Genomic DNA, 26,594 nt, shown 5'->3' with positions numbered 1-26,594 from the left:
TACCCTCTGTCATATCTGCCTCAAGTATCACCCCTGGAAGGGCATTTCATGGGCACAAGGGCACAAGGTGCCAACAAAAACTTGCTGTGCACATCTCCTTTCAACTTAACTCCTCTCAGTGTAAATGCATGCCACCTCGTCTGTAATATTTCAATCTTGGGACAACAAAACCGATTGTCTATTCGATCTGTGACTCTGTAATTTTACAAACATCTGTTAAATCTTCCTTCAACCTCTGTAGCTCCAGAGAAAACAACACAAGCTTGTATAATCTCTGTTTATAATCTACATCGGGTCTTAATAAGTGCTACACCTACCCATTCACCTACTCTCAAACCAATATCCAAGATTACAAACAGTCCCCTCCAGATGAGGTGACACTTCATCTGTGGGTTTGCTGGGGCCACTGACTGTATCCAGCCTCCTCTGCAGTAGTGAGGCCTGACACTGCTTGGGAACTGTTTTGTTTAGTGCTTCTGCTCTATCACCACCACAAATGATTCCGGGTTCACGATGATGATTCTGGGGTTAACATATGAGAAGTGCTTGGCAGCTTTTGGCCTGTACGTACTGGAATTTAAAAAAATGCGGGGGGAATCATTGCAATTTACCGAATCGTTGAAGGACTATATAAGGTGGATGTGGAAAGGATGTCTCCCATGGTGTGGGTATCCAGAATTAGACTGCATAACCTCAAACTTGAGGGGTGACTATTTAGAACAGAGGTAAGGAGGAATTTCTTAGCCAGAGGGTAGTGAATCTGTGGAATGCGGTGCAGGCCAAGTCGCTGGGTATTTTTAAAGTGGAAATTGAGAGTCTCCTGATTGGTAAGGGTATCAAAGGAAGTGTCGAGAAAGCAGGTGTATGGGGTTGAGTGGGATCTGGTATCGCAGACTCGATGGGCTGAATGGCCCAATTCTGCTCGTATGCCTTATGGTCTTATGGACAGAATCTCCTGTTAGCTCCCCATTGTAATTCCACTCCCCATTCCCAGTCCAATATGCCTCCCTTCCTGCCACGATGAGACTACTACTCCCTGGTTGGAGGAGTGACATCATACCGGGGCTGCCTAGTCACTAAGCTGACAGCATGAACATTGATTTCCCCAGGTTTCAGGAACTGCTCCCACACCTTCCCTTCTCCCCTTCACCATTTTGACCAGGGCGAAGGTTGATCGGCCCTGTGGCTTCTCCTCTCACCATATGAATTCAATCGTCTTCCGGGGGAAGGTCCTTCCGATCCCAGGGATGAGGCCTGTGGAGATTCAGTTGACGTTTCTGTCTCAATGGGTTTTTACGGGATGGGATTGGTAGCCCCATGCCCAAACCTCCTTTTGCAGCCGAGCTTGGTCAGTCCAAGTTTTCATTTCTGTTTCCACCTGTTTAATGTGTTTCTGATCCCACCCTGCTATGGAATTTACCAAGGCTTCTTCCGAGTCAAGACATGCTGTTAAATAATGTTCATTCCCTGAGTCTGCAGCGCGTGTAGTGGACAATCGCGGTACTGCAGGGGATCCCCAGCTCGCCGAAACTGAAAGCATTCTGAATCAGGAAGTGCTGGGAGCAGCATGGCTTCGAAACATCAGGTCGAGAGTTTAACCGAGGAGGCAATTTGTCCCATCTGCCTGGATTTCTTCACCGATCCGGTTACACTGGAGTGCGGACACAACTTCTGTCGCTCTTGTATCACACGGCGTTGGGAAACGGAGGAGAGAAACTCCTGCCCGGAATGTAGAGAGGTGTTTGCCGACAGCACCCTCAGGGTCAATCGGGCTTTAGCAAATCTGGCTGAAAAAGCCCGAAATCTAAACCTGAATCCGAAAGGGAAGGAAAGTAAACTTCACTGCGAGGAACATGAGGAAGAACTGAAGCTGTTTTGTGAAACGGACAAGACACTGATCTGTGTGATCTGCAGAGATGCGGAGGAACACACAGAGCACCGCTTCAAGCCGATTAAAGAAGCTGTTAAAATGTGCACGGTAAAACTAAGTCGAATTCATCAACTAAATCTCTGAAGTCCTTCCTACCACCGCACGAGCCTCCATAACCAACATATCATTCTCCGCATCTTTCGCCATCTCCATCAGTATTCTACCACCAAGCAAATCTTTCCCTCGGACATCCCACAGCCACCCCACTCCGACAACTCACTGCTGTCTGTCGGGATCGCTCTCTACTCGCTCCTCTCCACTGATCTCCCTCCTGGCACCGATACCTGCGAGCGGGACAATTGCAACATCTGATTTCTGCACCTCCACCCTCCTCATCAGTTGCATTCCTCCCGTTTCTTCCATGGTCAATTGTCCTCTCGTATTAGATTCCTTTTTCTCCAGCTTTGCCGCTTCCACCTGTCCCCTCTCAGCTTCTCACTTGATCACCCTCACCCACGTCCCCGCCTCACGTTGTCTCACCCGTCACCTGTCAGCTGGTTCTCACCCCCAACCTTTTTATTCTGGCTTCTGTCCCATTCCTTCCCAGTCCCAATGAAGGGTCTCATCCCGAAATGTCGACTGTTTATTTCCCCTGCGTAGATGCTGCCTGACTCACTGAGTTCCTCCGGCATTTTGTGCGATAATCGGGTTTGATCGCCTGTTCGTTTTGTTCCATTTTTTAAAAAATTTTACCTTCGCACTCTGACTTTCAGGATCAGCTAAAATCTTCCTTAGACTCTCTCACAAAAATGAAATCAGACCTCCAGGAAAAGGAGCAGCAACAGGAAGAGAAGATTTCCGGAGTTCGGGTGAGCTTCCTGAGCGGAATTTCTGCTATTACTGTATAGTTTTGCTCCCTTTAATGCAGAATATAAGAGTATTGCAGATCCAGTGACCTGGGTTCGATCTTGATTCCTGGTGTTGTCTGTGTGGAGTTTGCGTGTTCTCTCTGTGACCACGACAGTTTCAGACACACCCCAGAGACATGCTGGATGAACGGTGAATTACAATCAACCCTGTGAATGTGGGGGAGGTTGAATATGAACCAGGTGAGACTTAATGGGTCAATGAGGGAGAATAGGTTTCAGGAAAATATGAGCGAATGGGGTTGACAGGAATGTCTCAGAACTAGCATGGACGTTAATGGACAGAATGCTCACCTTAACGTCAGCTGGAAATACAGCACAGCAATACAGTAAATTAATCTTCACCTTTCATTCGACAGGAACAGTCCAACAGCGTTCAGACCCACATCACATCCCAGTTTGCCAAATTGCGTCAGGTTATCACTGAAAAAGAGGAGAGCTTACTCGGGGATCTCAGAAAAGAAGAGGAGAAGATTTTAAATCCAATGGAGAAAAATCTTCATGCGATTCAGGAGGATATAAGGCTTATTCAGGAGGAAATCTCAAAATTAAAGGAACAGATGGATCAAAAAGACAGTGTGATGTTTCTGAAGGTAAGGGATTATATTTCAATTTGTTCCTGTCAAAGGACACTAAATGAACAGTGGTATATTTGAAATAAACACAGCACAGCAGCCAATTCTAACAAATCAATTGCCACTGCTGGCGACCTCGCACAAGTAGTTATACTTGTATGACTCACCCCCAGCCACTATAATAATGACATTTCAAAATGTCCAAGACATGTATTGGATCCTTTATTAGCAACATACAATCTTGAAGCGATGAAACTTCAGTGTAATTAATCATAAATTAAGTTGCAACAAAGCAGTCAATAAAAAATGTGATATCCGTCTGTCTCCAGTTTAAAACTGCCCAGAATAAAGTACGAATACATAACTTATTCCCCTTGTTTTTTTTACCACGCCCCCACTCACGTGACTAGCTACCATAATAAACAGGGAACACAGAAAACAATACAATACAAACATACGTTGCTCCTACACACAGCATTTTCAAATGGCAGTAAACTGTTTCTCACCAGACAATTGATACAACTATTCAGGGTTGTTGTTTTCCCAAAACTGGATTTCTACAACTTCTGTACATCCCAGGACAGAATGCAATCTTCTCTGAAATGATTTACTCTGATCCTAACACAAAGTTGCTGATTGTGTCCTTAATTACCAGATTAAATATCCTCGAAAGCTCACTTTAACACCCAGTTCCAGTCACAGGCTGTGTGTGTGTCTGGTGCGGTGGGTGTGAGGGTCTCTCTGTCTATTATTGAGAGCAAAGAATGTGACCCATACATCAGACTTGTCCTCCAGATCCGGTTTCCATCAGATTACAGAAACTTTCACTGTCTCTCTACTTTTTCCAGATCAGTTTCACATGGGATTATATCCCATTCTCCATCATAAACAGGCCATTCAGTCCATCTTCTCCTGTCAATTTCTCTGCTTCACAAGCCTCCTCCACACCCAGCAACAGTGCCCCGAACCCCATGGTCCCTCATGTGTTTATCCTGTTTCCCTATTGCATTCAGTCTCTGCCGTTCTGCCTCAACCTCTCCTGTGGCAGTGAGTTCCACATCTTCTTCACTAAATTTCTTATGGGATTTATCAAAATCAATCTGGAATTTCATCTCCCCACAATTCTCCCCATAAATAGATAAATAATTTCTCCACCTGTACACAACCAAATCCATCACTGATCATACATTCTTCCATCTTATCATCCTGACATCATACCCAGATCAAAATGCACACCTATCCGTTTTCCTGTAAGTTTCATCCTCTCAGTAACGGTTTAAGTTCCAGAAACGTTCCCTGTAATTGACCCCATAGTTTTGTATTGTTCATGTGTGTGTGTGACTATGGGATTGGAAATTTTTAACTACTTGTAATGATTTGGATAAAATTCAAGATGTTGACAGTAATTCTAAGTCTATTCATACTTGTGTTTTATTTATTTCAGGCAGAATCTCATCGGAACAGGAGGTAGGACATACTCTTTACTGAAAACCAGTATGAATTTATAAAATAGTTCAAAATTGCAGTTTATAACCAGCTGTTTAATATTTACAGCTTTAATGACAAACTCCAGAATTTGTCAGTGACAGATGAGGCCCAACCGTTTGAAAAGTTCGATCACCCCTATTTGTTGAACACAGTGTTGAGAGAAACACCAGATGCCATTAATCAAGGTAAAATTTACAAAGATTAATTTCTCCTTGCTGAATTAAGTTCTAATTTGAAGCAATGATTGGCTATAATACTGGGGAACTGAAGTTTATTTCACATCAACCCCACTGACTGGGAGGCATCACTGTCACATGGTCAGCTGGAGATGTCAGACCCCTGAACACACCAGCACAGGGTCACAATACAACCAATACATGGGACTGGCAGATGAACCACTGTGTCCTGATCCCAGGCACACTGTACTAACACGCCAAGGCATGAACATAAGAAAATCTGCAGATGCTGAAAATTCAAGCAACACTCACAAAATGCTGGTAGAACTCAGGAGGCCAGGCAGCATCTATAGGAAGAAGTACAGTCGACATTTCAGGCCAAGACCCTTCGTCAGGACTAACTGAAATGTTAGTTAGAACTTAACTGAAACTAACTGAATGCCTTCTCCCTGGTAGGCTCCAGTACAAGCTGCTCTAAGAATCCATCTCGGTGGCACTCCACAAACTCTCTTTCTTGGGGTCCAGTACCAACCTGATTTTCTCAGTCTACCTGCATGTTGAAATCCCCCATTACAACCGTAGCATTACCTTTGCAACATTGCAATTTTAACTCTTGATTCAGCTTGCACCCTATATCCAGGCTACTATTTCAGGGCTTGTATATAACTCCCATTAGGGTCTTTTTGCCCTTACAATTTCTCAGTTCTATCCATACTGGCTCTACATCTCCTGATTCTATGTCACCTCTTGCAAGGGTCTGAATTTCATTCCTCACCAACAGAGCCACCCCACCCCCTCTGCCCACCTGTCTGTCCTTTCGAAAGGACGTATACCCTTGAATATTCATTTCCCAGCCCTGGTCCTCTTGCAACCATGTCTCCGTTATTCATACAACATCATACTTGCCGATTTCCAACTGAGCTTCACGCTCATCCATGTTATTTCTTATACTTCGTACATTCATATATAATACTTTTAATCCATTACTCCCCTCGCTTCTCTCATCGATCCCTATTGCACTTGGCCATACTCTCCGATCCCTTCCTGAGCGTTCTAATGCTTTAATTCTGTCATCTTCCTAACTTTTCTTATTCTCTCTTTCCCTTTAACTCCATCCTTATATTTCCAGTTCGTCTCCTCTTCCCCCCCCCCCCCCCCCCCTTATTAGTTTAAAGACACCCGTGTAGCAGTGGCAAACCTGCCTGCCAGAATGCTGGTCCCCCACCTGTTACGGTGCAACCTGTCTCCTTTGTACAATTCATCCTGACCCCAAAACAGATCCCAGTGGTCTAAGAATCTTAAACCCTGCTTCCCACACCAGCTCTTCATCCACACATTCAGATCCCCTATCTCCCTGTTCCTGCCCTCACCAGCACGAGGATCTGGAAGCAAACCGGAGATAAACACGCTGGAGGTTCTGCTTTTCAGCCTTCTTCCGAGTTCTCTGAAGTCACGCTGCAGAATTTCTTTCCTCTCCTTCCTGACTTCATTTGTTCCGACATGCACTACCACTTCCGGCTGTTCACCTTCACCCTTGAGGATGCCCTGCAATCGGTCCATGGTGACCTGGATCCTGACACCAGGGAGGCAACACACCATCCTTAAATCCTGCCTGTTGCCGCAGAAACCCCTTTCTGTACCTCTCAATATGGAGTCCCCTACTACCACGGCTCTTCCTGACGTCCTCGGCTTTCCTTCAGTGCCAATTTTTGACTCGCAGACCTGTCCACCTCTCAGACTGGCAGTGACTTCTGTCCCGACAGCTTCCAAGAGGGTGAACCTGTTTTCAAGTGGCACATCCCCCGGGGTCTCCTGTACTCCCAGCATCCATCCCTTCCTCATTGTCGCCCCCGTTCTCTCCTCTGGTATCTTCGGTGTAATGATCTCACTGTAGGTCCTGTCCAGAAAGCTTTTGTTTTCCCAGATGAACCTGTGGTCATCCAGTTGCCTCTCCAGTGCCCCAACACGGTCCTTCAGGAGCTGAACCTGGACACATTTTTCACAGTTGTAGCAGCCTGAGGCACCATCAGTGTCTCTGACCTCCCACATCAGGCAAGCATCACACTGAATCAGTTTACCTGTCATCTCCTCACCACCTCTCACCCACTCCAACTGTGGCGTAGTCTCCTCCCTCAGCCTCCTCGCCGAAGACTCTCGAGCCAAAGACTCACACTTTTCTCACAAGGCACTTCCCTCGACAAGGGCCACTCCCCTAGAGCAAACCTTGCTTTCGTTGGCTGATAAATTGACTAATTCGTTTCATTTGCCGCACCTCTGCCCACTTTGAAGGTATATGTTACAGGCCCGTCCCGACCAGTTTTTAAATCACCTGCTCCTGAAAACAACAAAAAACAGACTCCCAAGAGCTTACCTTCTCAGCCAATCCCCGCACTCACTCCTTCACTTGCCCCACCTCTGCCGATCTTGAAGGTATGTTCTCGCTAAGAGATTTGATAGAGCTGTTGGGGAGGGTTTCAACTAATTTGATGGGGGGTAGGAACTAGAGTGAAGGGACTCAGGATAGGATTGATGGTAAAAAAAAAAGCAGAGATAGCGTGCAGTCAGACTGTCAGGAAGGGTGGGCAGCAGCGAGGACAAAATTTCAGCCAGCAGGGTATCAGTGCTTTAGGAATGCAGAATTAAAATGGGTAGCAAATACAGTACTCAAAGTGTTTTATCTCAATGCACGGAGTATTGAAAATAAGGTGGACGATCTTGTTGCTCTTTGACAGATTGTCAGGTATGATGTGACTATCACGGAATCGTGGCTGAAGGATGGTTGTAGTTGGAGCTGAATGTCCAAGGTTGCACAATGTTTCGGTGGTATAGGAAGGAAGGCAGAGGGGGTGACGTGGCTCTGCTGGTAAATCAGTAGAACGATGTGACGTAGGATCGGAAAATGTTGAATCCTTGTGGGTTGAGTTAAGAAAATGTAAAGGTTTTATACAGGCATCCCAACAGTAGCTGGGATGTGGATCACAGATTACAACAGGAAATTAGAAAAGGCACATGAAAAGGACAATATTATGATAGTAATGGGCACAGTTTTAAGGTGCTTGGAAGTTGGTACAGAGGAGATGTCAGGGGTAAGTTTTTTTTTACGCAGAGAGTGGTGAGTTCATGGAATGGGATGTTGGCGACAGTGATGTAGGCGGATACAATACGGTCGTTTAAGAGACATGGAGCTTAGAAAAATAGAGGGCTATGGGAAACCCTAGGTATATTCTAAGGTAAGGACATGTTTGGCACAGCTTCATGGGCCGAAGGGCCTGTATTGTGCTTTCTATGTTCCTATGGGAGATTTCAACATGCGGGTCAATTGGGAAAATCAGGTTGGTTGCAAGAGAGTGAATTTGTTGAATGCTGTGCGATGGCTTTTGAGAGCGGTTTGACGTTGAGACAACTAGGAGAATATGTATTGAACCGGAGGTGATTAGGGAACTTAACATAAAATAACCCTTAGGAGGCAGTGCTCTCAACATGACTGAGTTCAATTTGAAATTTGATAAGGAGAAAGTAAAGTCTGATGTTGTAATATTTCAGAGGAGTAAAAGAAATTACAGTGGTCTGAGAGAGGAGTTGGCCAAAGTAAATCGGAAGGAGATGCTGGCGGGGCTGATAGCAGAGCAGCAATGGTGTGCTTTTCTGGGAAAATGATGAAGGTGCAGGATAGATGTATTCCAAAAATAAATAAATACTCAAGTGGCAAAATAGTACAACTGTGAGTGACGAGGGAAGACAAGGTAATGTAAAAGCAAAAGCAGAGGGCGTACAACAAAGCAAAAATTAGTAGGAAGACAGAGAATTGGGAAGCTTTTTAGTACCACGGGGAGCAACTAAAATTATCATTGAGAGGGGAAAATGAAATATGAAAGCAAGCTAGCAAACATTTTCATAGTGAATAGTGAAAGTTTTTTTCAAGTAAAAAATAGAGATGAGAGTGGATATAGGACTGCTAGAAAATGAGGCAGGATACATAATAACAGGGGACAAAGAGATGGCAGATGAACAAATGAGTAATTTGCATCAGTCTTCACTGTGGAAGACTCTAGAAGTGTGGCAGATGTTGAAGGGGCTGAGGGAAGAGAGGTGAGTGGTTACTAATACAAGGGCAAAGGTGCTCAAAAAGGTGGAAGACCTAAAGCTACACAAGTCACTCGGATCAGATGAACTCATCCCAGTGTTCTGAAAGAGGTAGTGGTAGACATAGTGGAGGCATTAGTAATGGTCTTTTTAAAATCATTGGATTCTAGCATGGTGCCAGAAGACTGGAAACTTGCAAAAGTCACTCCACTCATTTAGTAAGGAGGAAGGCAACAGAAAGGAAATTATAGACCAGTTAGCTTCAACTCAGTGGTTGGGAAGATGTTGGAGTCAATTGATAATTATGAGGTTATGGAATACTTGCTGACATGGGACAAGATAGGACAAAGTCAGTATGGTTTCCTGAAAGGAATATCTTGCCTGACATATCTGTTGGAATTCTTTGAGGAGATTACAAGTAGGCTAGATAAAGGGGATGTAGTGGATATTGCACATTTCGACTTTCAGGAAGCCTTTGACAAAGTGACACACCTGAGGCTGCTTACCAAGTTAAGAGCCATGGTATTATAGAAAAGTTATTGACCTGGTTTGAACATTGGCTGATTGGTAGGAAGCAGTGAGTGGGAATAAAAGGATCCTTTTCGGGTTGGCTGCCATTGACTAGTGGTGTTCCACAGTGGTCAGTGTTGGTACCGCTTCTTATTATGCTGTATATCAATGATTTCACTGGTGGAATAGATGGCTTTATTGCCAAGTTTTCAGATGATACAAAGGTTGGTGGAGTGGCCAGTAGTGTTGAGGAAACAGGTAGGATGCAGAAGGACTTGGATGAGGAGAATGGACAAAAATGTGGTAAATGATATACAGTGGTGGAAAATGCATGGTCATGCACTTTGATAGCAGAAATAATGAGCAGATTTTTTTTAATGGGGAGAAAATCTAAAAATCTGAGATGCAAATGGACTTGGGAGTGCTTGTGCAGAACACCCTGAAGGTTAACTTGAAGGTTGAGTCGGTGGGGAGGAAGGCAAATGCAATGTCAGCAGTCAATTCAAGAGGTCTAGAATACAAGAGCAGGGAAGTGATGCTGAGGCTTTACAAGGCCTCACCTTGAGTATTGTGAACAGTTTTGGGCTCCTCATCTGAGAAAAGATGTACAGGCATTCGAGAGGGTTCAGAAGATGTTCATAAGGATGATTCTGAGAATGAAAGGGTTATCATAGGAACATTTGATAGCTCTGAGGAATGTTTGATAGCTCTGTGACTGTGCTCGCTGGAATTTAGAAGGATGAGCGGGGATCTCATTGAAAACTTGCGAATGTTGAAAGACCAAGACAGAATAGAAGTTGAAGTGCAGGAGAAGTGCTTCTCCTTACAGATGCTGCCTGAACTGCTGTGTTCCAGCAGCATTTTCTGTGTGTTGATAGAAGTTGCAACGACGTTTCCCATGGTAGGGAAGTCTAGACAAGAGCTTAATAGGTTCTAGATTGAACACGACATCAAAGGTTACGGGGAAAAGGCCAGGGAGTGGGGCTGAACAGGGAAAGAAGGATCAGCCATGATTGAATGACGCAGTAGACTCGAAAGGTCAAATGGCCTAATTCTGCTCCTCTGTCTCATGGTTATGAAACCATCAGAACGTGAATCAGAATCAGAATCAGGTTTATTATCTCCGGCATGTGACATGAAATTTGTTAACTTAGCAGCAGTAGTCAATGCAGTACATAATCTAGCAGAAAAAAGGTAATAATAAATAAAATAAAAATAATAATAGTAAATAAGTAAATCAATTACAGTATACATATATTGAATAGATTAAAAAATGTGCAAGAACAGAAATACGGTATATTTTTAAAAAAAGTGTGGTAGTGTCCAAAGCTTCAATGTCCATTTAGGAATTGGATGGCAGAGGGGAAGAAGCTGTTCCTGAGTCACTGAGTGTGTGCCTTCAGGCTTCTGTACCTCCTACCTGATGGTAACAGTGAGAATAGGGCATGCCCTGGCTGCTGGAGGCCCTTAATAGTGTAAGCTGCCTTTCTGAGACACTGCTCTCTGAAGATGTCCTGGGTACTTTGTAGGCTAGTACCCAAGATGCTGACTAGATTTACAACCTTCTGCAGCTTCTTTTGGTCATGTGCAGTAGCCCCTTCATACCAGACACTGAGGCAGCCTATCAGAATGCTCTCTAGAGTACAACTATAGAAGCATTGTGAGACTGAGCCCAGACGCACCAAATCAGCATTGACATCGGTCAGGGTGACATCTCGGGAGAAGCACACACCACAACATAACTGGCCTGGCAAAGCTCCTACACACATACGCAAGAAGGACTGGCAGATTGTAGTCAGAGCCTCAGCAATGTATACTGTTATTTCCCTCAGTAACCTGGAAACCATTCTCTTCAGACACAGTAATTTATTTATTTAAACAACTCACACATGTCACACATTGTCAGCACACACCAGACAGGTGATGACACACTGTGACATACAAATACTTCAATGTACACACACTCCTTCAATGTGTACACACACCACACTGATATTTACCACACACACATACAAAATCAGTGTGGCACACGGTCAAACAGACAGGCACAAATTCGCATTTAGGATTGAAATCTGCCGTCCTTACCCAGTCTGTCTGTTCTGTGGCACTGAGCTGAACCTCTGACGTGACGTCACATCCACAGTTCACAGACAGACTCCAGGGTGAAATTCCTCAAGCGGATGATCTCAGAAGGGTTTGACAGATGTTGAATCCATGGCCCACTTCATCAATCTGCAAGATTAAGATGTCTTCTTGAGCGTGTCCCGTTTGTGTGTGTTTGCCCCATATCCCTTCAACTATTTCCTATCTTTGTACTTGTCTAAAGTTATTTAAAAATGTTTTAATTATACCCGTTTTTACAGCATCTGCTAACAGCGAATTCCATCTGCCCACCTCCCTCTCTGTGAGTTATCCCATGAACCCCTCATCTTAAACCTGTGCCCTCTGGCTCTGTACTCCCATGTTCTGGGAAAGAGACTCATCTTATCTAAGCCCCTTATGAATTTATATACCTTGATAAGGGTCATCCCTCAACATCCTACACTCCAGGGGATTAGATCCAGCTTACCCACTCTGTCCTTTTGAACCAAGCCCCCAGTCCAAGTAACATCCTCCTGAAGCTTCCTGTCCAGTGTAATGACATCCTCCCCATAGTAGGGGAGCCAGATATGCACACAATACCCCAAGTGTGGTCTGTCATTGACATCAAAGATCTTGTTTCAGCTCACATGGACAGTGTCGAGTAAGCTGATGAATACAGGACTGGTGTGTTGTATTTGAACACACCAGTATATGGAATAAGGTTGATGATGTTGTAGCTCAGGTAGAGATTGGCAGGTACAACATTGTTGGCATCACTGAGTTGTGGCTGAAAGGAAATCCTGGCTTGAAGTTCAACATTCAAGGATACACCTTGTATTCAAAGGACAGGCAGGTAGGCAGAGGGGATGGGGAGGGTCTGTTGGTAAATATATAAAATCAGTGTGGGTAGAGTTCAGAACCTGCAAGGGTAAAAAGACCCTGATCAGAATTATATACAGGCCTCCAAATAGTAGTCAGGGTAAAAAAGGGGGGTACAAATTACACCAGGAAATAGAAAAGGCATGTCAAAAGTGTAAGGTGACAGTAGGAACGGGGGATTTCAACATTCAGGTAGATTGAAAAAAATTGTGTTGTTGCTGCAGCCCAAGAGAGGGAATTTGTAGAACGCCTGTGAGATGGCTTTTTAAACAGCTTCGGGTTGAGCCCAATGGGAGAAAGGCAAGTCTGACTGGGATTTGTATAATGAACAGATATGAGAAGGGAGTTTAAAGTAAAAGAACCTTTAGGAAGCAGTGATCATAAAGTGATAGAATTCAACCCCCATTTTGAGAGGGGGGGGGAGATAAGGTCAAATGTATCAGTATTAGAGTAAAGTTAGTTACAGGGGCATGAAGGAGGAGCTAACCAAAGTAAATTGCAAAGGGACACGAGCAGGGATGATAGCAGAACAGCAAAGATGGGAGTTTGTGGGGCAATTCGGAAGGCAAGGCACAAGCTTGATACATCCAAGAGATGAAGAAGTATTCTCAAGGGAGGATAAAAGCAAAAAAAAAGACATAAAATGTAGCAAAAATTAGCATGAAGTTGGAGGATAGAGAAGGTTTTGATAATGAACAGAAAGCAACTAAAAGGCCACGAGGAGAGAAAAGATGAGATATCAGGGAAAGTTTGCCAACAATACACAAGAGGATACAAAAATGTGAAGAGTAAAGGAGAGGTGAGAGTAGACATTGGACCCCTAGAAAATGACACTGGAGAGATCAGAATAGGAGACAGAGAGTTACTTGCTTAGTATTTTGTGTCAATCCTCACTGCTGATGATACTAGCAACACACACAAAATGCTGGTGGAACACAGCAGGCCAGGCAGCATCTGTAAGGAGAAGCACTGTTGACGTTTCGGGCTTTGTCTGGGAAGAAGGGTCTCGGCCCGAAACGTGGACAGTGTTTCTCCTTATAGATGCTGCCTGGCCTGCTGTGTTCCCCCAGCATTTTGTGTGTGTTGTTTGAATTTCCAGCATCTGCAGATTTCCTCGTGTTTGATGATACTAGCTGTGTGTCAGAAATGTGAGAGTGACAGGAGACAAAAATGAGTGTTGTTGCTATTACTAAAGGGAAAGTGCATGGGAAGATGAAAGGTCTGAAGGTAGATAAATCACTTGGACCAGATTGACTATACCCAAGTGTTCGGAAAGAGGTCGCTGAAGAGGATGTTGAGGCATTATTAATGATCTTCGAAGAATGACTAGATTCTGGATCATTCAGGACGACGGGAAATTGCAAAGGTCATTTCACTCTTGAGCTTGGTAGATTTAAAGAGGAGCAACACACACAAAATGCTGGAGAATCTGAGCAGGCCAGGAAGCATCAATGGAAAAGAGTAACCAGTTGATGGTTCAGGTTGAAACCCTTCATCAGGACCCGTGCAAATTCATCCCCTGTTCTAATGAGGGGCTGTGGGTGATGGGTTGTGGGAAAGGGGACAAAGGGAGCCGCATCCCCCATCTTTGTCCCCCCTCCAGCTTCTCGTTACGTCTACACACACAGTTCACCCACGGGCTTTCCAACCCTCCCCCACCTGGTTCTGGTTCAATCTGCTGTTCATCTCTCCCCTACTGCTTCTCATTATCACCTCCTTTATTGTCTCGAACCTTCACACTCCTCCACTTCACACTTCACAGTCACAAATGAATGTGAACATTGAATGAAGGGCCTGTTCCTGTCCTGTACTGTTCTATGTTCTCTGTTCCCTGTTTAGAAGAATGAGAGGAGATCGCAGGGAAGCACAAAATTCTTTCAGGGCTCAGCAGGCAGGATACAGGGACTCCTCCCTGTCTGAGGAGTCAAGGGTCAGGGGTCACTATCTGTTTGGAATTCTCTGCACCGGGGGGGGGGGGGGGGGAAGGTGGGGGGGAGTGGGAACTTTGAGGTCTCAGTCACTACATTTAAAGTCACAGAGCTATCGCCATACAGCATAGAAATGTGCCCTTCCACCCATCACCTCTGTGCTGTCCTATTTACCCATCTACATTCATCCCATTGGCCGGCATTAGGTCAGTCTCCTTCTCACAAGATCACAAGACAAAGGAGCAGAAGCAGGCCATTTGGCCCATCGAGTCTGCTCCGCCACTCCACCATGAGCTAAACCAGGGGTTCCCAACCTGGGGTGCCCGCACCCCCGGGGGGTGCGAGATGGTATTTCAGGGGGTACGATAAAGAGTGGCTTGTGTGCTTGAGTGACAAGTCACGAGTCATCACTCAGCCAGCTGCCAGTGTGCCTTGAGAAGTGGTAGTAACGTTTGTCCCAAGCACACTCCAGTCTCCTGGGGCCGAGTCAGCGTTGAGGATTCTCATCAGTGTTACCTGGGAAGTTACACCTCAGAGTTGAGGAGTCTCATCAATTTACTGTTTATAATTTTTTCCTGAATAAATTAGAATCGAATTGCCCAATTTATATTTGCATTTTATGCACTGAGTTAAAAGCTTATCTTTTTAAGTTCAATTTGTTCACCCGCAGTATTGTATGTGGTTCAATTTGTGGTTCAAAAATTAGAAATTAGACTTCTTCATCTTCAAAAGTGATATTGCTTTTGTAGGGGGTGCGAACATTTATCAAACATTTCCTAGGGGTGTGGGGCATAGAAAAGGTTGGGAACCACTGAGCTAAACTATTCTCCCATCTAGTTCCAATTTCCGGCTTTTTCCCAATATCCCTTGATACCCTGACTAATTAGATACCTATCAATCTCCTCCTTAAACACCCTCAAGGATTGGGCCTCCACAGCTGTATGTGGCAAAGAATTCCATAAATCCACTCCCCTCCGGCTAAAAAAAAACTCTCCTCATCTCTGTTTTAAATGGGTATCCTCTAATTCTAAGACTGTGGCCTCTTGTCCTGGACTCACCCACCAAGGGAAACAGCCTTTCCACATCTACTCTGTCCGACCCTTTCAACCTTCGAAATGTTTTTATGAGATCCCTTCTCATTCTTCTATACTCTAATGAATACAGTCCAAGAGCCATCAAACGCTCCTCATATGTTGGCCCCTGCATTCCAGGAATCATCCTCATAAATCTGCTCTGAACTCTCTCCAACATTAGTCCATCCATTCTAAGATAAGGGGCCCAAAACTGCACACAGTATTCCAAATGAGGTCTCACTGGTGTCCCATAGAACCTCATCAACATCTCCTTACTCTTATACACTATTCCTCTTGAAATGAATGCCAACATAGCATTCACTTTCCTTACTGCCGATCCAACCTGGTGGGTAACCTTTAGGATATCCTGCACGTGGACCCATAAGTCCCTTAGCACTTCTGATGTTTTTAATTTTCTCCCCATCTAAATAATAATCTGCCCGATTATTTCTTCTTCCAAAATGTGCAACCGTACATTTGTCAATATTGTATCTCATCTGCCATTTCTTTGCCCACTCTCCTAAACTGACCAAGTCTCTCTGCAACCTTTCCATTTCTTCAACACTTCCTGCTCCTCCACCTATCTCGGTGTCATCTGCAAACTTAGCCACAAAACCATTTAATCCATGATCTAAATCATCGATATACGTTGTAAAAAGAAGCGGCCCTAACACCGTCCCCTGCGGAACACCACTAGAAACCGGCAACCAACCAGAATAGGATCCCTTTATTCCCACCCTTTGCTTTCTGCCTATCAGCCAATGCTCCACCCATTCCAATATCTTTCCTGTAATTCCATTGGCTCACATCTTATTAAGCAACCTCTTATGCGGCACCTTATCGAAGGCCTTTTAAAAATCCAAATACACAACATCCATAGCCTAGCCCTTGTCAATCTTATTTGAGATTATCTCAAAAAATTCCAATAGGTTGGTGAGGCAGGATCTTCCCTTCATGAAATCATGCTGGTTTGGGCCTATCTTGTCATGCACCTCGAGGTATTTCATAACCTCTTCCTTGAGGATCGACTCCAATAACTTTCCAACTACTGATGTCTGACTAATAGATCTGTAATTTTCTTTTTGCTGCCTCCCTCCTTTCTTAAACAACGGAATTACATTTGCAACCTTCCAGTTCTCTGGAACCGTGCCAGAGTCTACTGATTCCTGGAAGATCATTTCCAATGCCTCCACAATCTCCAAAGCCACCTCCTTCAGATCCGATGGGTGCACCTCATCCAGTCCAGGAGACTTATCTATTCTTAGTTCATTTAGCTTCCCAAGCACTTTCTCTCTAGTAATCTTGACTGTACCTAATTCTATTCCCTGAGACCTCTGGCTATCAGGTATGTTGCTAATGTCCACTGTGAAGACTGATGCAAAATATTCATTTAGTTTCTCTGCCATCTCTTTGTTACCCATTATAATTTCTCCAGCATCATTTTCAATCGTCCTATATCTACCCGTGTCACTCTTTTACTCTAAATATATTTTTAAAAAACTTTTAGTATCCATTTTTATGTTAATTGCCAACTTCCTTTCATAATTCATCTTTTCTTTCCTAATGACCTTCTTTGTTTCCTTCTGTAAGTTTTTAAAAGATGTCCAGTCCTCAGTTTTTCCACTAATTTTTGCTTCCTTGTACGCCATCTCTTTTGCTTTTATTTTAGCCTTAACCTCTCTCGTTAGCCACATTTGTACCATTTTTCCATTCATGATTTTCTTTTTTCTTGGAATATATTTTTCCTGCACTTTCCTTATTTCCTGTACTTTTCTATTTCCTGTAAGAATTTCATCCAATTCTGCTCTACTATCCCTCCATCTAGCTTACTTTTCCAATCAACTTGGGCCAGTTCCTCTCTGATACGACTGTAATTTCCTTTGTTCTGCTGAAATATCGACACACCTGATACCAGTTTCTCCTTTTCAAATTTGAAACTGAAATCAATCATATTATCATCACTACTTCCAAGGGGTTCCATTACCTCCAGCTCCCTAATGGCCTCAGGTTCATTACACAGCACCCAATCCAAAACAGCTGATCCCCTGGTGGGCTTATGGACAAGCTGCTCCAGAAAGCCATCCTGTAGGCATTCTACAAACTCCCTCTCCTGAGATCCAGTACCTTCTGTTATGATCCAGCATCAATGAATATATGACTGAGACAGGTTTTTTATAACAAATAAAACATTTATTAAACACTGCTAAAAAAAACCCAAAAGTAAACAAACGACTAACTTAACCGGAAGTCAGCTGCGATACGGCAGCTCAAACAGTTCTTAAAGTGAGAAATGCGAACTCAGTTCTTTAAAGTAGTATTGCAAAGACAGTTCTTAGAAGTTGTAATGCGAAAGTCCAAAATTTACACAGTCGCTTGGCAGAGACTTTCCTTGAAATAATTTAAGTTCTCCTTCGTGGTGTTAATGCTTATCCCAGTCGAAGTATGCTTTGATCAAAGGATTTACGATGAATAAAATGAAACGGCTTAAAGGCACTGACCTTTCCTTGGCGAAACTCTGCACCCAGCCCTTTCTGCTCTTACAGCAGGGACTGACATGGGCTCAGCTGACGAATTCCTTCCGAATGAGGATCAAACAAGGTCGAACCTGTTTCACCGTCGAAATCAACTTTCCTTGATCCTTTAGCTTCTCGAACTTCGACGAATCATCACTCTCTGACTGCTGAACTGGCAGTACTTTAGCAAAACTGCCAGCAATAACCTTGGAGACTTAAGACAGAAAGTAAAACTCCCCTTTTAAATGAAACTGCATCACAACATCGAAATACGCAACGAAACGGGAATATCTGGCGAATTCAACCACGGACTGCCCCACCTCACAGGGAGGGGTTCTCCTTTTATACCCTATTGAAAAAAAACTTATCACATGACCTCTTACTGGCGGGAAAATGACATCACTCCACCACCAGAAGACCATTACCTCATGCCCAGCATAGCCGCAATTACATCATGGTCACGTGACAGGTACAAGATACCCACGGGTACATAACACTTCCTGACTTTCCCAATCCACTTTCATATTAAAATCCCACATAATTATCTTGACATTTTCCCACTGACAAGCTTTTTCTATATCCAGCTGTAACTTGTAGTCCACATCCAGCTGCTGTTTGGAGGCCTGTGTATAACTACTATTAGTGTCTTTTTACCCTTGCCATTTCTTAACACGACCCATAGGGATTCTACCTATTCTGATCCTATGTCCGTTCTTTCCAGTGATTTGATATCATTGCTTACCATCAGGGTCACGCCACCCCCTTTACCTACCTTCCTATCTTTCCTATACACTGTGCATCCTTGAACATTCAGCTCCCAATCACATCCATCATTTAGCCATGACTCAGTGATGGCCACAATGTCATATCTTTTAACCTGTAGCTGTACAACAAGGTCATCCACCTTATTTCTAATGCTGCGGGCATTTAAGTACAGTACATTTAGATCTGTATCTGTTATTGATTTTGCTATATTTCTATCGCACAGCAAATTACCCTGTCTATTCACCGGCCTGTCCTTCTTGCCATCTTTGCTGCACAGTATCTTTGACTTATTTCTATTTTCCTCTTCCTCGGATCTAACACCCTGGTTTCCTTCCCCTTGGCAGCTTAGTTTAAACCCTTCCTCACAGCTATATTACACAATCCTGCCAGGATATTAGTACCCTTTGAGTTCAGGTGTAACCCATCGTTTTTGTATAAGTCATGCCTCCCCCAAAATAGATCCCAATGATCCAAGAATTTGAAGCCCTGTCCCCTGCACCAGTTACTTAGGCACACGTTCATCTGCTTAATTCTGCTATTCTTACCTTTGTTAGCCCGTGGCTCAGGCTGTAATCCTGAGATTATTTCTCTGGAGGTCCGGCTTTTCAGTTTTCTTCCTAGCTCCCAGTAATCTTCCTTCAGGATGGCCTCTCTTTTTCTGTCTATGTCATTGGTATCAACATGTACCAAGACTTCTGGCTGCTTGCCCTCTCTCCTCAGAATACTCTGGACCCGATCTGAGACATCCCGTACCCTGGCACCCGGGAGGCAACACACCATCCGGGTATCTTGTCCGGCTCACAGAATCTCTTGTCTGTTCCCCTCACTATGGAATCCACTATAACTACTACATTTCTCCTTGCTCTCTTGATCACGGCACAGGGCAGAGTGCCAGAGTCCCGTTCGCTGTGGTCTTCCTCCGTCAGGTCACCCTCTCCAACAGTATCGAAAATGATATATTGATTTCTGAGGGGGACTGTCACAGAGGTGCTGTCCACTATCTCTCTGTAGGTATTATCAATCACCTCCTCACTTTCCCTCATTAGCTGGAGGTCATCGTTGCAGCTCCAGATCCCTAACACGGTCCTTAAGGAGCCTCATCTCAATGCACCGGGTGCAGATGTAATCCCTGGGAGTCTCCCAGGGTCTCCACATCTGGCACTCCAAGCACAACAGTAATCCTAGATACATACCTCTAATGCTACTATTATTACTAAATAAATAAACCTGTAACTTACCCCCTTACTACAAGACTCAACGGTCGCAGGAAGCCTTTTCCCGTTTCTGCCTAAGCCCGTTGAGCCAAAGCTCTATCACTCTGCACCCTCTGACTCCGCTGCCCACTGGATATGGCAGTGTTCTTTTTAAACCTTCCGCGGTCTGAGGTCACGCGCCCGTGCAGTCGAGCCTCTTTTATCCCAAGCAGTTAAAAAAAACTGAATTTTCCTGAAAAATGGTGACTTACTCCGCTGCCAACTTGCTGTGAATCTGTGTCTTGCCTGTTGATGTGTCTGTCCAAGGGTCTCTTAAACACAGAGGACTGGAGGCCTGTGACCTGCAGAGGTCGGTGCTGGGGCCAGGGTTGTTTGATAATCATATTAATGATTTGGATGAGAATGTAGGTGACATAGTTAGTAGGTTTGTGGGTGACACTGAAATTCATGGTATAGTGGACAGCGAAGAGGGTTATCTAAGTTCACAATGGGCCCTTGATCAACTGTAGAGTTGGGTACAGTGAGAATGTTTTTAAATACATCTTGCCAGGTAAGTGGATAAGAAAGGTGGAAAGGAATAATGGGCAAATGGGACTAGCTCATCACAGCAAGTTGGTCGGCATGAACAAGTTGGGCCGAAGAGCCTCTGTGACCTCCTGTTTAAATCCATTCACCTGCCCCCTTCCCATCTGAATCCGCCCCTTTCCCGCACTCACTTCTGCTGTCTATCTCCCCAATTTATTTCTATTCTTGAGCGAAGACGTCTACCTGAAATGTAGACTGTTTATCTCTCTCCACACATGCTGCCTGACCCACTGAGTTGAAGTGTCTTTTTGTGTCAAAAGTGTCATTTTGTGTGTGTTGATTGGGAAAACTCCACTCTCTGTCCAGCAGAAAAACCGCGGGGGAGATATTAGTTGTCTATCGGCCGCAGTTGGGTAAAACCCCAGAAACAGTTCCTGTCGGCCAATGACTGTGCCTGAGGCCAAGTGTCCTTTCATTGCCGGAGTCTCCTTCTGATCCCCGGGGACTCTCTAATTCTCTGCTTCTCCCCCCAGTCTCTGTCACCCTGGATGAGGAAACAGCGCATACACAGCTCGAGGTGTCTGTGGATCGGAAGAGTGTGAGATGGACCGGGACCCAGAGGGATCTCCTTGATACCGGGAAAAGATTCACAGACTGGCCTTGTGTGCTGGGATCGGAGGGATTCACATCGGGGATACATTACTGGGAGGTGGAGGTGACAGGGAATCAGGTCTGGTGTCTGGGAGTCGCTGCTGAGTCTGTGGAGAGGAAGGGAGAGGTCAGACCGAGTCCGGAGACCGGATTCTGGATCATCAAGCGGTATTATGAAACGACCCAGCAGAATAATCTGGGGGGAAGGAATTATGGCATGGTCAGTCAGAATTATGATGTGTTCAGTGTACACACCTCCTCTGAGTACCGTCTCCCTACCAATTCCATCCCTGGGAGGTTGGGAGTTTATCTCAGTTACGAGTCCGGGAAAGTTTCATTTTACAACGCAGAGACCAAGTCCCATCTCTACACCTTCACTGGGAATAAATTCATGGGGAAACTTTATCCTTTCTTCCGGATTTGGGAAGGAAATCAGTGGCTGAAAATCTGCTCCGGTTCCGCTCGGGGTCTGTAAATGAGTCTTGGAAAGACCATAAGACAGGAACCGAATCAGGCCATTCAGCCCATCGACTCCACTCTGCCATTCCATTATGGCTGATCCCAGAGCCACTCAACCCCGTACACCTGCCTCCTCGCCGTATTCTTTGATGGGCTGATCGATCAGGAAACTATCAACTTCCACCTTAAATAAACCCCCAGGCTTGGCCTCCACCACAGACTGTGGCAGGGCATTCCACAAATTCACCACTCTTGTTAAAAATATTCCTCCTTCCCTCTGTTCAAAAAAATCTCACCTCAATTTTGAGGTTGTGCTATCTGGTTCTGGATACCTCCACCACAGGAAACATCCTCTCCACATCCACCCTATCTAGCCTTTTCAACACTTGATAGGTTTCAGTGAAATCCCCATGCATTCCTCATGTTAACCCATTCATTCCCAGAATCGTCCTCGTGAAACTCCTCTGAATTCTCTCCAATGATAACACATCTTTTCTGAGATATGGAACCCAAAATTGTTGCAATACTCCAGGTGCACCCTGAGTAGTGTCTTCGAAATCCTCAGCATCATCTCCTTGCTGTTATATTCTATTCCCATTGAATTTACCATCTTTACCACAGACACAACCTGTAAATTAACCATCTGGGAGTCTTGCACGAGGACTCCTAAGTCCCCCTGCACCCCTGCTGACTTTTGAATTTTCTCCCCATTTAGATAATAGTCTGTATTGTTGTTCCTTTTACTAAAATGCACTATCATACATTTCCCAACACGCTATTCCATCTGCCACTTTTTTAACCATTTTTCCAATTTGTCTAATTCCTGCTGCAATCGCGTTGCTTCCTCAGTACTACAGTACCTACCTCTCCACCTATCTTCATAACATCCCCAAACTTTGCCACAAAGCTATCAATTCCATGACCCAAATCATTGAAATGTGATAAGCAGCAATCCCAATACTGACTCCTGAGGAACACTACTAGTCACTGGCAGCAAAGCAGAAACGGCCACCTTTATTCCCACTCGCTGCCTCCTGCCTGTCAGCCATTCCTCTACCTATACCAGTATCTTTACAGTAATGCCATAAGATTTAATCTTGTTTGGCAGCCTCATGTGTGGTACCTTATCAAAATCCAAGTGAATGACATCCACTGCCTCTCCTTTGTCCACCCTGCTTGTTACTTCCTTGAAGAACTCAAACAGATTTTTCAGGCATGATTTCCCTTGACAGAAACCATGCTGACTTTGACTTCTTTGATCATTGGTCTCCAAGTACCCCAAAACCCCATCCTTAATAGTAGACTCCATTTTCCCAACCACAAAGGTTAGGCTAACTGGCCTATAATTTCCTTTTTTTGTTTCCTCTCTTCTTAAAGAGAATTTCAGTTTTCCAGTTCTCCAAGACCATCCCAGAATCAAGTGATTCTTGAAAGATTGTGACCAATGTATCTGCTATTTCTTCAGCAGCCTCTCTCAGGACTCTGTGATGTAGTCTATCTGGTCCAGGTGACTTGTCCACCTTTAAAAATTTGAGTTTGTCTAGCACTTTTTCCCTTGTAATGGCAAAACCACTCACTCCTGCTGTGTCCAAAGTGAAGACTGATGCATAGTACTCATTAATTTCATCTGCCAATTCTTTGTCCCCTATTTCTACCTCACCAGCATCATTTTCCAGTGGTCCGATATCAACTCTCATCTCCCTTTCACTCTTTATGTAACTGAAAAAAAACTTTTAGCGTCCTGTCTTATATTATTGGCTAGTTTGCCCTCATATTTCATCTTTACCATCTTATGGCTTTTTCTGTTATCTTTTGTTGGATTTTAAAAGCATCCCAACAGTCTAACATCCCACTGACTTTTGCTACCTTATATGCTCTTTCTCAGGACTCTGGGATGTAGTCCATCTGGCTCAGGTGACTTATCCATCTCAAGACCTTTGAGTTTGCATGGCACTATTTCCTTTGTAATAGCAAAGGCAATCACTCCTGCTCTGTCTTCCTCAGTGAACACTGATGAAAATTGTTCAATAAGTTCATCTCCCATTTCTTTGTCCCCATTACTACCAAACCAGCATCATTTCCCTCTCATCTCCCTTGCATGCTGAAAAAAACTTTTAGTATTCTGTTTTATATTATTGTCTAGTTTGCCGTCATATTTCATCTCATCCATTCTTATCGCTTTTTTAGTTGCCTTTTGTTGGATTTGAAAAGCTTTCAAATCATCAAACTTCCCACTCATTTTATGCCCTTTCCTTAGCTTTCATGCAGCCCTTAACTTCCCTTGTCAGCCACGGTTGCCTACCCCTGCCATTTGAGAACTTCTGTGGGATATATCTACCTTGCGAAATATTCCCAGATACTCCAGCCACATCTGATCAGCTGTCATCCTTGCAGTATCCTCCTCCATTTCACCTGGGCAAGCTCCTCTCTCATGCCTCTGTAATTCCCTTTATTCCATTGCGAGACTGATACATGTGACTTAGGCTTATCCCTCTCCTTGCAGTATGTATTCAATTATATTATGATCACTGTCTCTGATGGGTTCCTTTACTTTAAGCTCCCTAATAAGATCAGGGTTATTACACAACACCTACTCTAAGACGGCCTTTCCCAGAGTAAGCCCAAACACAAGCTGCTCTAAAAAGCCGTCTCATGGGATTCAACAAATTCCCTCTCTTGCGATCCGACACTTACCTGATTTTCCCAATCCCCTTGCATATTGAAATCCTCATGATACAATTGTGACATTACCCTTATCACATGCCTTTTCCCGGTCAATACTGTGAATTTAATTAAAGTCACTGCCATAACTTAATAAAGTTTTTACATGAAAATTATCTACTTCCCAAAGATTGTCCTGAGGCCTGCATTTGATTTCTTTCAGCCTTATATGCTTCACACTGAAATAGTCTGTGTGTAACTGTTTCATAATGACAAAATGTATACGACACAGAATGATGTTTTCCAACTAGGTACAAGGCAGAATTAGGCATAGTCTGGGCAATTCTAAGTCGTGTCAAAATAATTCCTTCCCTTCTTGTTTTAACCCCTTCTTCGAAAAACACAATACGTTTATAAACGTTGCCTGGGCAGGGCGAAAAGCATTATCAAGGATGCATCTCACCCTAACCTTGGACTTTTTACTCTCCTGCCATCCAGTTAGCACTACTGGAGCCTCCACTCCCGCACCAGCAGGCACAGGAAGAGCTTCTTCCCTGAGGCTGTGACCCTGCTAATCCTCACATCACAGCGCTAAGCAGTATTGAACCCATATTGTACTGTCTCAGTACTTTTATATTTGTATGCTGCAGAACTTACTTTTTATTCGCAGTTATTTTGTAAATAATACTATTCTTTTGCACTTCTGGTTAGATGCTAATTGCATTTCATTGGCTTTGTATCTGTACTCGACACAGTGACAATAAAGTTGAATCTAAACTAATCTAATCTATGTATTCTGTAAAGGTGTCCATTCTCCTACACATTTTGCCATAAGCCCCTAATTCTTAACACTACCAAACCCTCAGCTTTTGATGTGTTAAGTGGAAGGTCTATATCCACAGTTGAATACTTAACAGCGTTTGTTGCTAAACAGTTGACCCCATCATTTCCCTCAACAGTGCGATGTGCAGGTCCCATAAGGTGCAGACATATAAACCAAACTTTGTATATGAAACACCGTTAGATGAGTTTCCCTCAGTAAATCTGACCTACTGCTAGAAAGACCCATTTTAAGACTCATTAAATCTCAAAAGGATTCTGAACAAATTACAAGTTTGCAAGGGCCAATTTCCTGCACCCACTGTAACCCTAAAATGATGACAATGAATTCTGCTTTGTTTATCGATAAAAGGCCAGAAAATAATTTCTTCATCATTATCTGCAATTCAGGAACAAAAAAAAAAGCCATGCCAACATTCCCAGTTAAATTATCTTTTGATCCATCTGTAAAAATGGTTACCGTATGATAATAACTTTCATTAGTATACTGATGAACCAACAGACTCTCAGGCAGAACCAAATCCAATCGTGTAACCTAAAATCAACTGAAGTCATTGGAAAAAACAAGGTGGGGTGACTGAGAAAGCTACAGTGGGACATATTGTATCATCCAATCCAGCCATACTCCCAGCGAGATAAGAACCCAGCCAACTAAAACAAAAATCCTGCATCTTGTGATGTTCCCAACAGTCCTCTCGCACACCTTTAACAGGATGATCATTTTGTTGCCCCACAAATTAATCCAGTATGTTAAAATCAACTTCAACCTCTGTCATTGTGAGGGAAATTTTCCTATTTGAATCAGTAAAGCCAAAACAGGAGACGACCTTACTGCACCACAACACCACCTTAAAGCCTGTGCTTGTATCACATCCAAACATACTGAAGTTGGCCATGAAGCTGATCCATAAGCCACACAGACATAATCAAGACCAGATCCAACTAAACAAATATAAATGGTCAACAAAGATTTTCATGTTGCGCCCAAAGAATACACACATAGATGCCAGAGAAGATAGAAACACAGAAAACATACAGCACAATGCAGGCACTTCAGTCCACAAAGTTGTGCCAAACATGTCCCTAACTTAGAACTACCTAGGCTTTACTACCTATTTTTCTAAGCTCCATGTACCCATCCAGGAGTCTCTTAAAAGACCCTATTGTTTCCGCCTCCACCAACAGTCCACTCCACGCACTCACCACTCTTTGCGAGAAAAAACTTACCACCGACTTCTCTATACCTTATTCAAAGCACCTTAAAACTATGCCCTCTCGTGGTAGCCATTTCAGCCCTGGGGAAAAGCCTCTGACTATCCACATGATCAATGCCATTCATTATCTTGTAAAGGAGATTTATGCTCCTTTATATTTAT

At 43.9% G+C, this 26,594-nt stretch overlaps 1 protein-coding gene across 1 annotated transcript; it reads left to right on the top strand.

The window, feature by feature from the left end:
• Positions 1 to 1,555: 1,555 nt before the first annotated feature.
• Positions 1,556 to 25,159, top strand: LOC140731597 (zinc-binding protein A33-like). The gene is made up of 6 exons (XM_073053147.1): positions 1,556 to 1,978; positions 2,644 to 2,739; positions 3,156 to 3,389; positions 4,816 to 4,838; positions 4,926 to 5,044; positions 21,141 to 25,159. The coding sequence occupies exons 1-6, from the start codon at positions 1,568 to 1,570 to the stop codon at positions 21,731 to 21,733; spliced, it is 1,476 nt and encodes a 491-aa protein (XP_072909248.1). The 5' UTR covers positions 1,556 to 1,567; the 3' UTR covers positions 21,734 to 25,159.
• The last annotated feature ends 1,435 nt before the right edge of the window (positions 25,160 to 26,594 follow it).

Source organism: Hemitrygon akajei, chromosome 1, assembly GCF_048418815.1.
Source record: "Hemitrygon akajei chromosome 1, sHemAka1.3, whole genome shotgun sequence".
NCBI lineage: Eukaryota > Metazoa > Chordata > Chondrichthyes > Myliobatiformes > Dasyatidae > Hemitrygon > Hemitrygon akajei.
Note: the sequence above shows the minus strand (reverse complement) of the source record. Positions and strands in the feature narration are given on the sequence as shown.

Excerpts from the sequence above, each read along its gene's own strand:
- LOC140731597 (XM_073053147.1), top strand. The coding sequence starts at position 1,568 with ATGGCTTCGAAACATCAGGTCGAGAGTTTAACCGAGGAGGCAATTTGT. Across the intron at positions 3,390-4,815 it reads ACAGTGTGATGTTTCTGAAG|GCAGAATCTCATCGGAACAG; the intron begins GTAAGGGATTAT and ends TATTTATTTCAG. Across the intron at positions 4,839-4,925 it reads GAATCTCATCGGAACAGGAG|CTTTAATGACAAACTCCAGA; the intron begins GTAGGACATACT and ends TAATATTTACAG.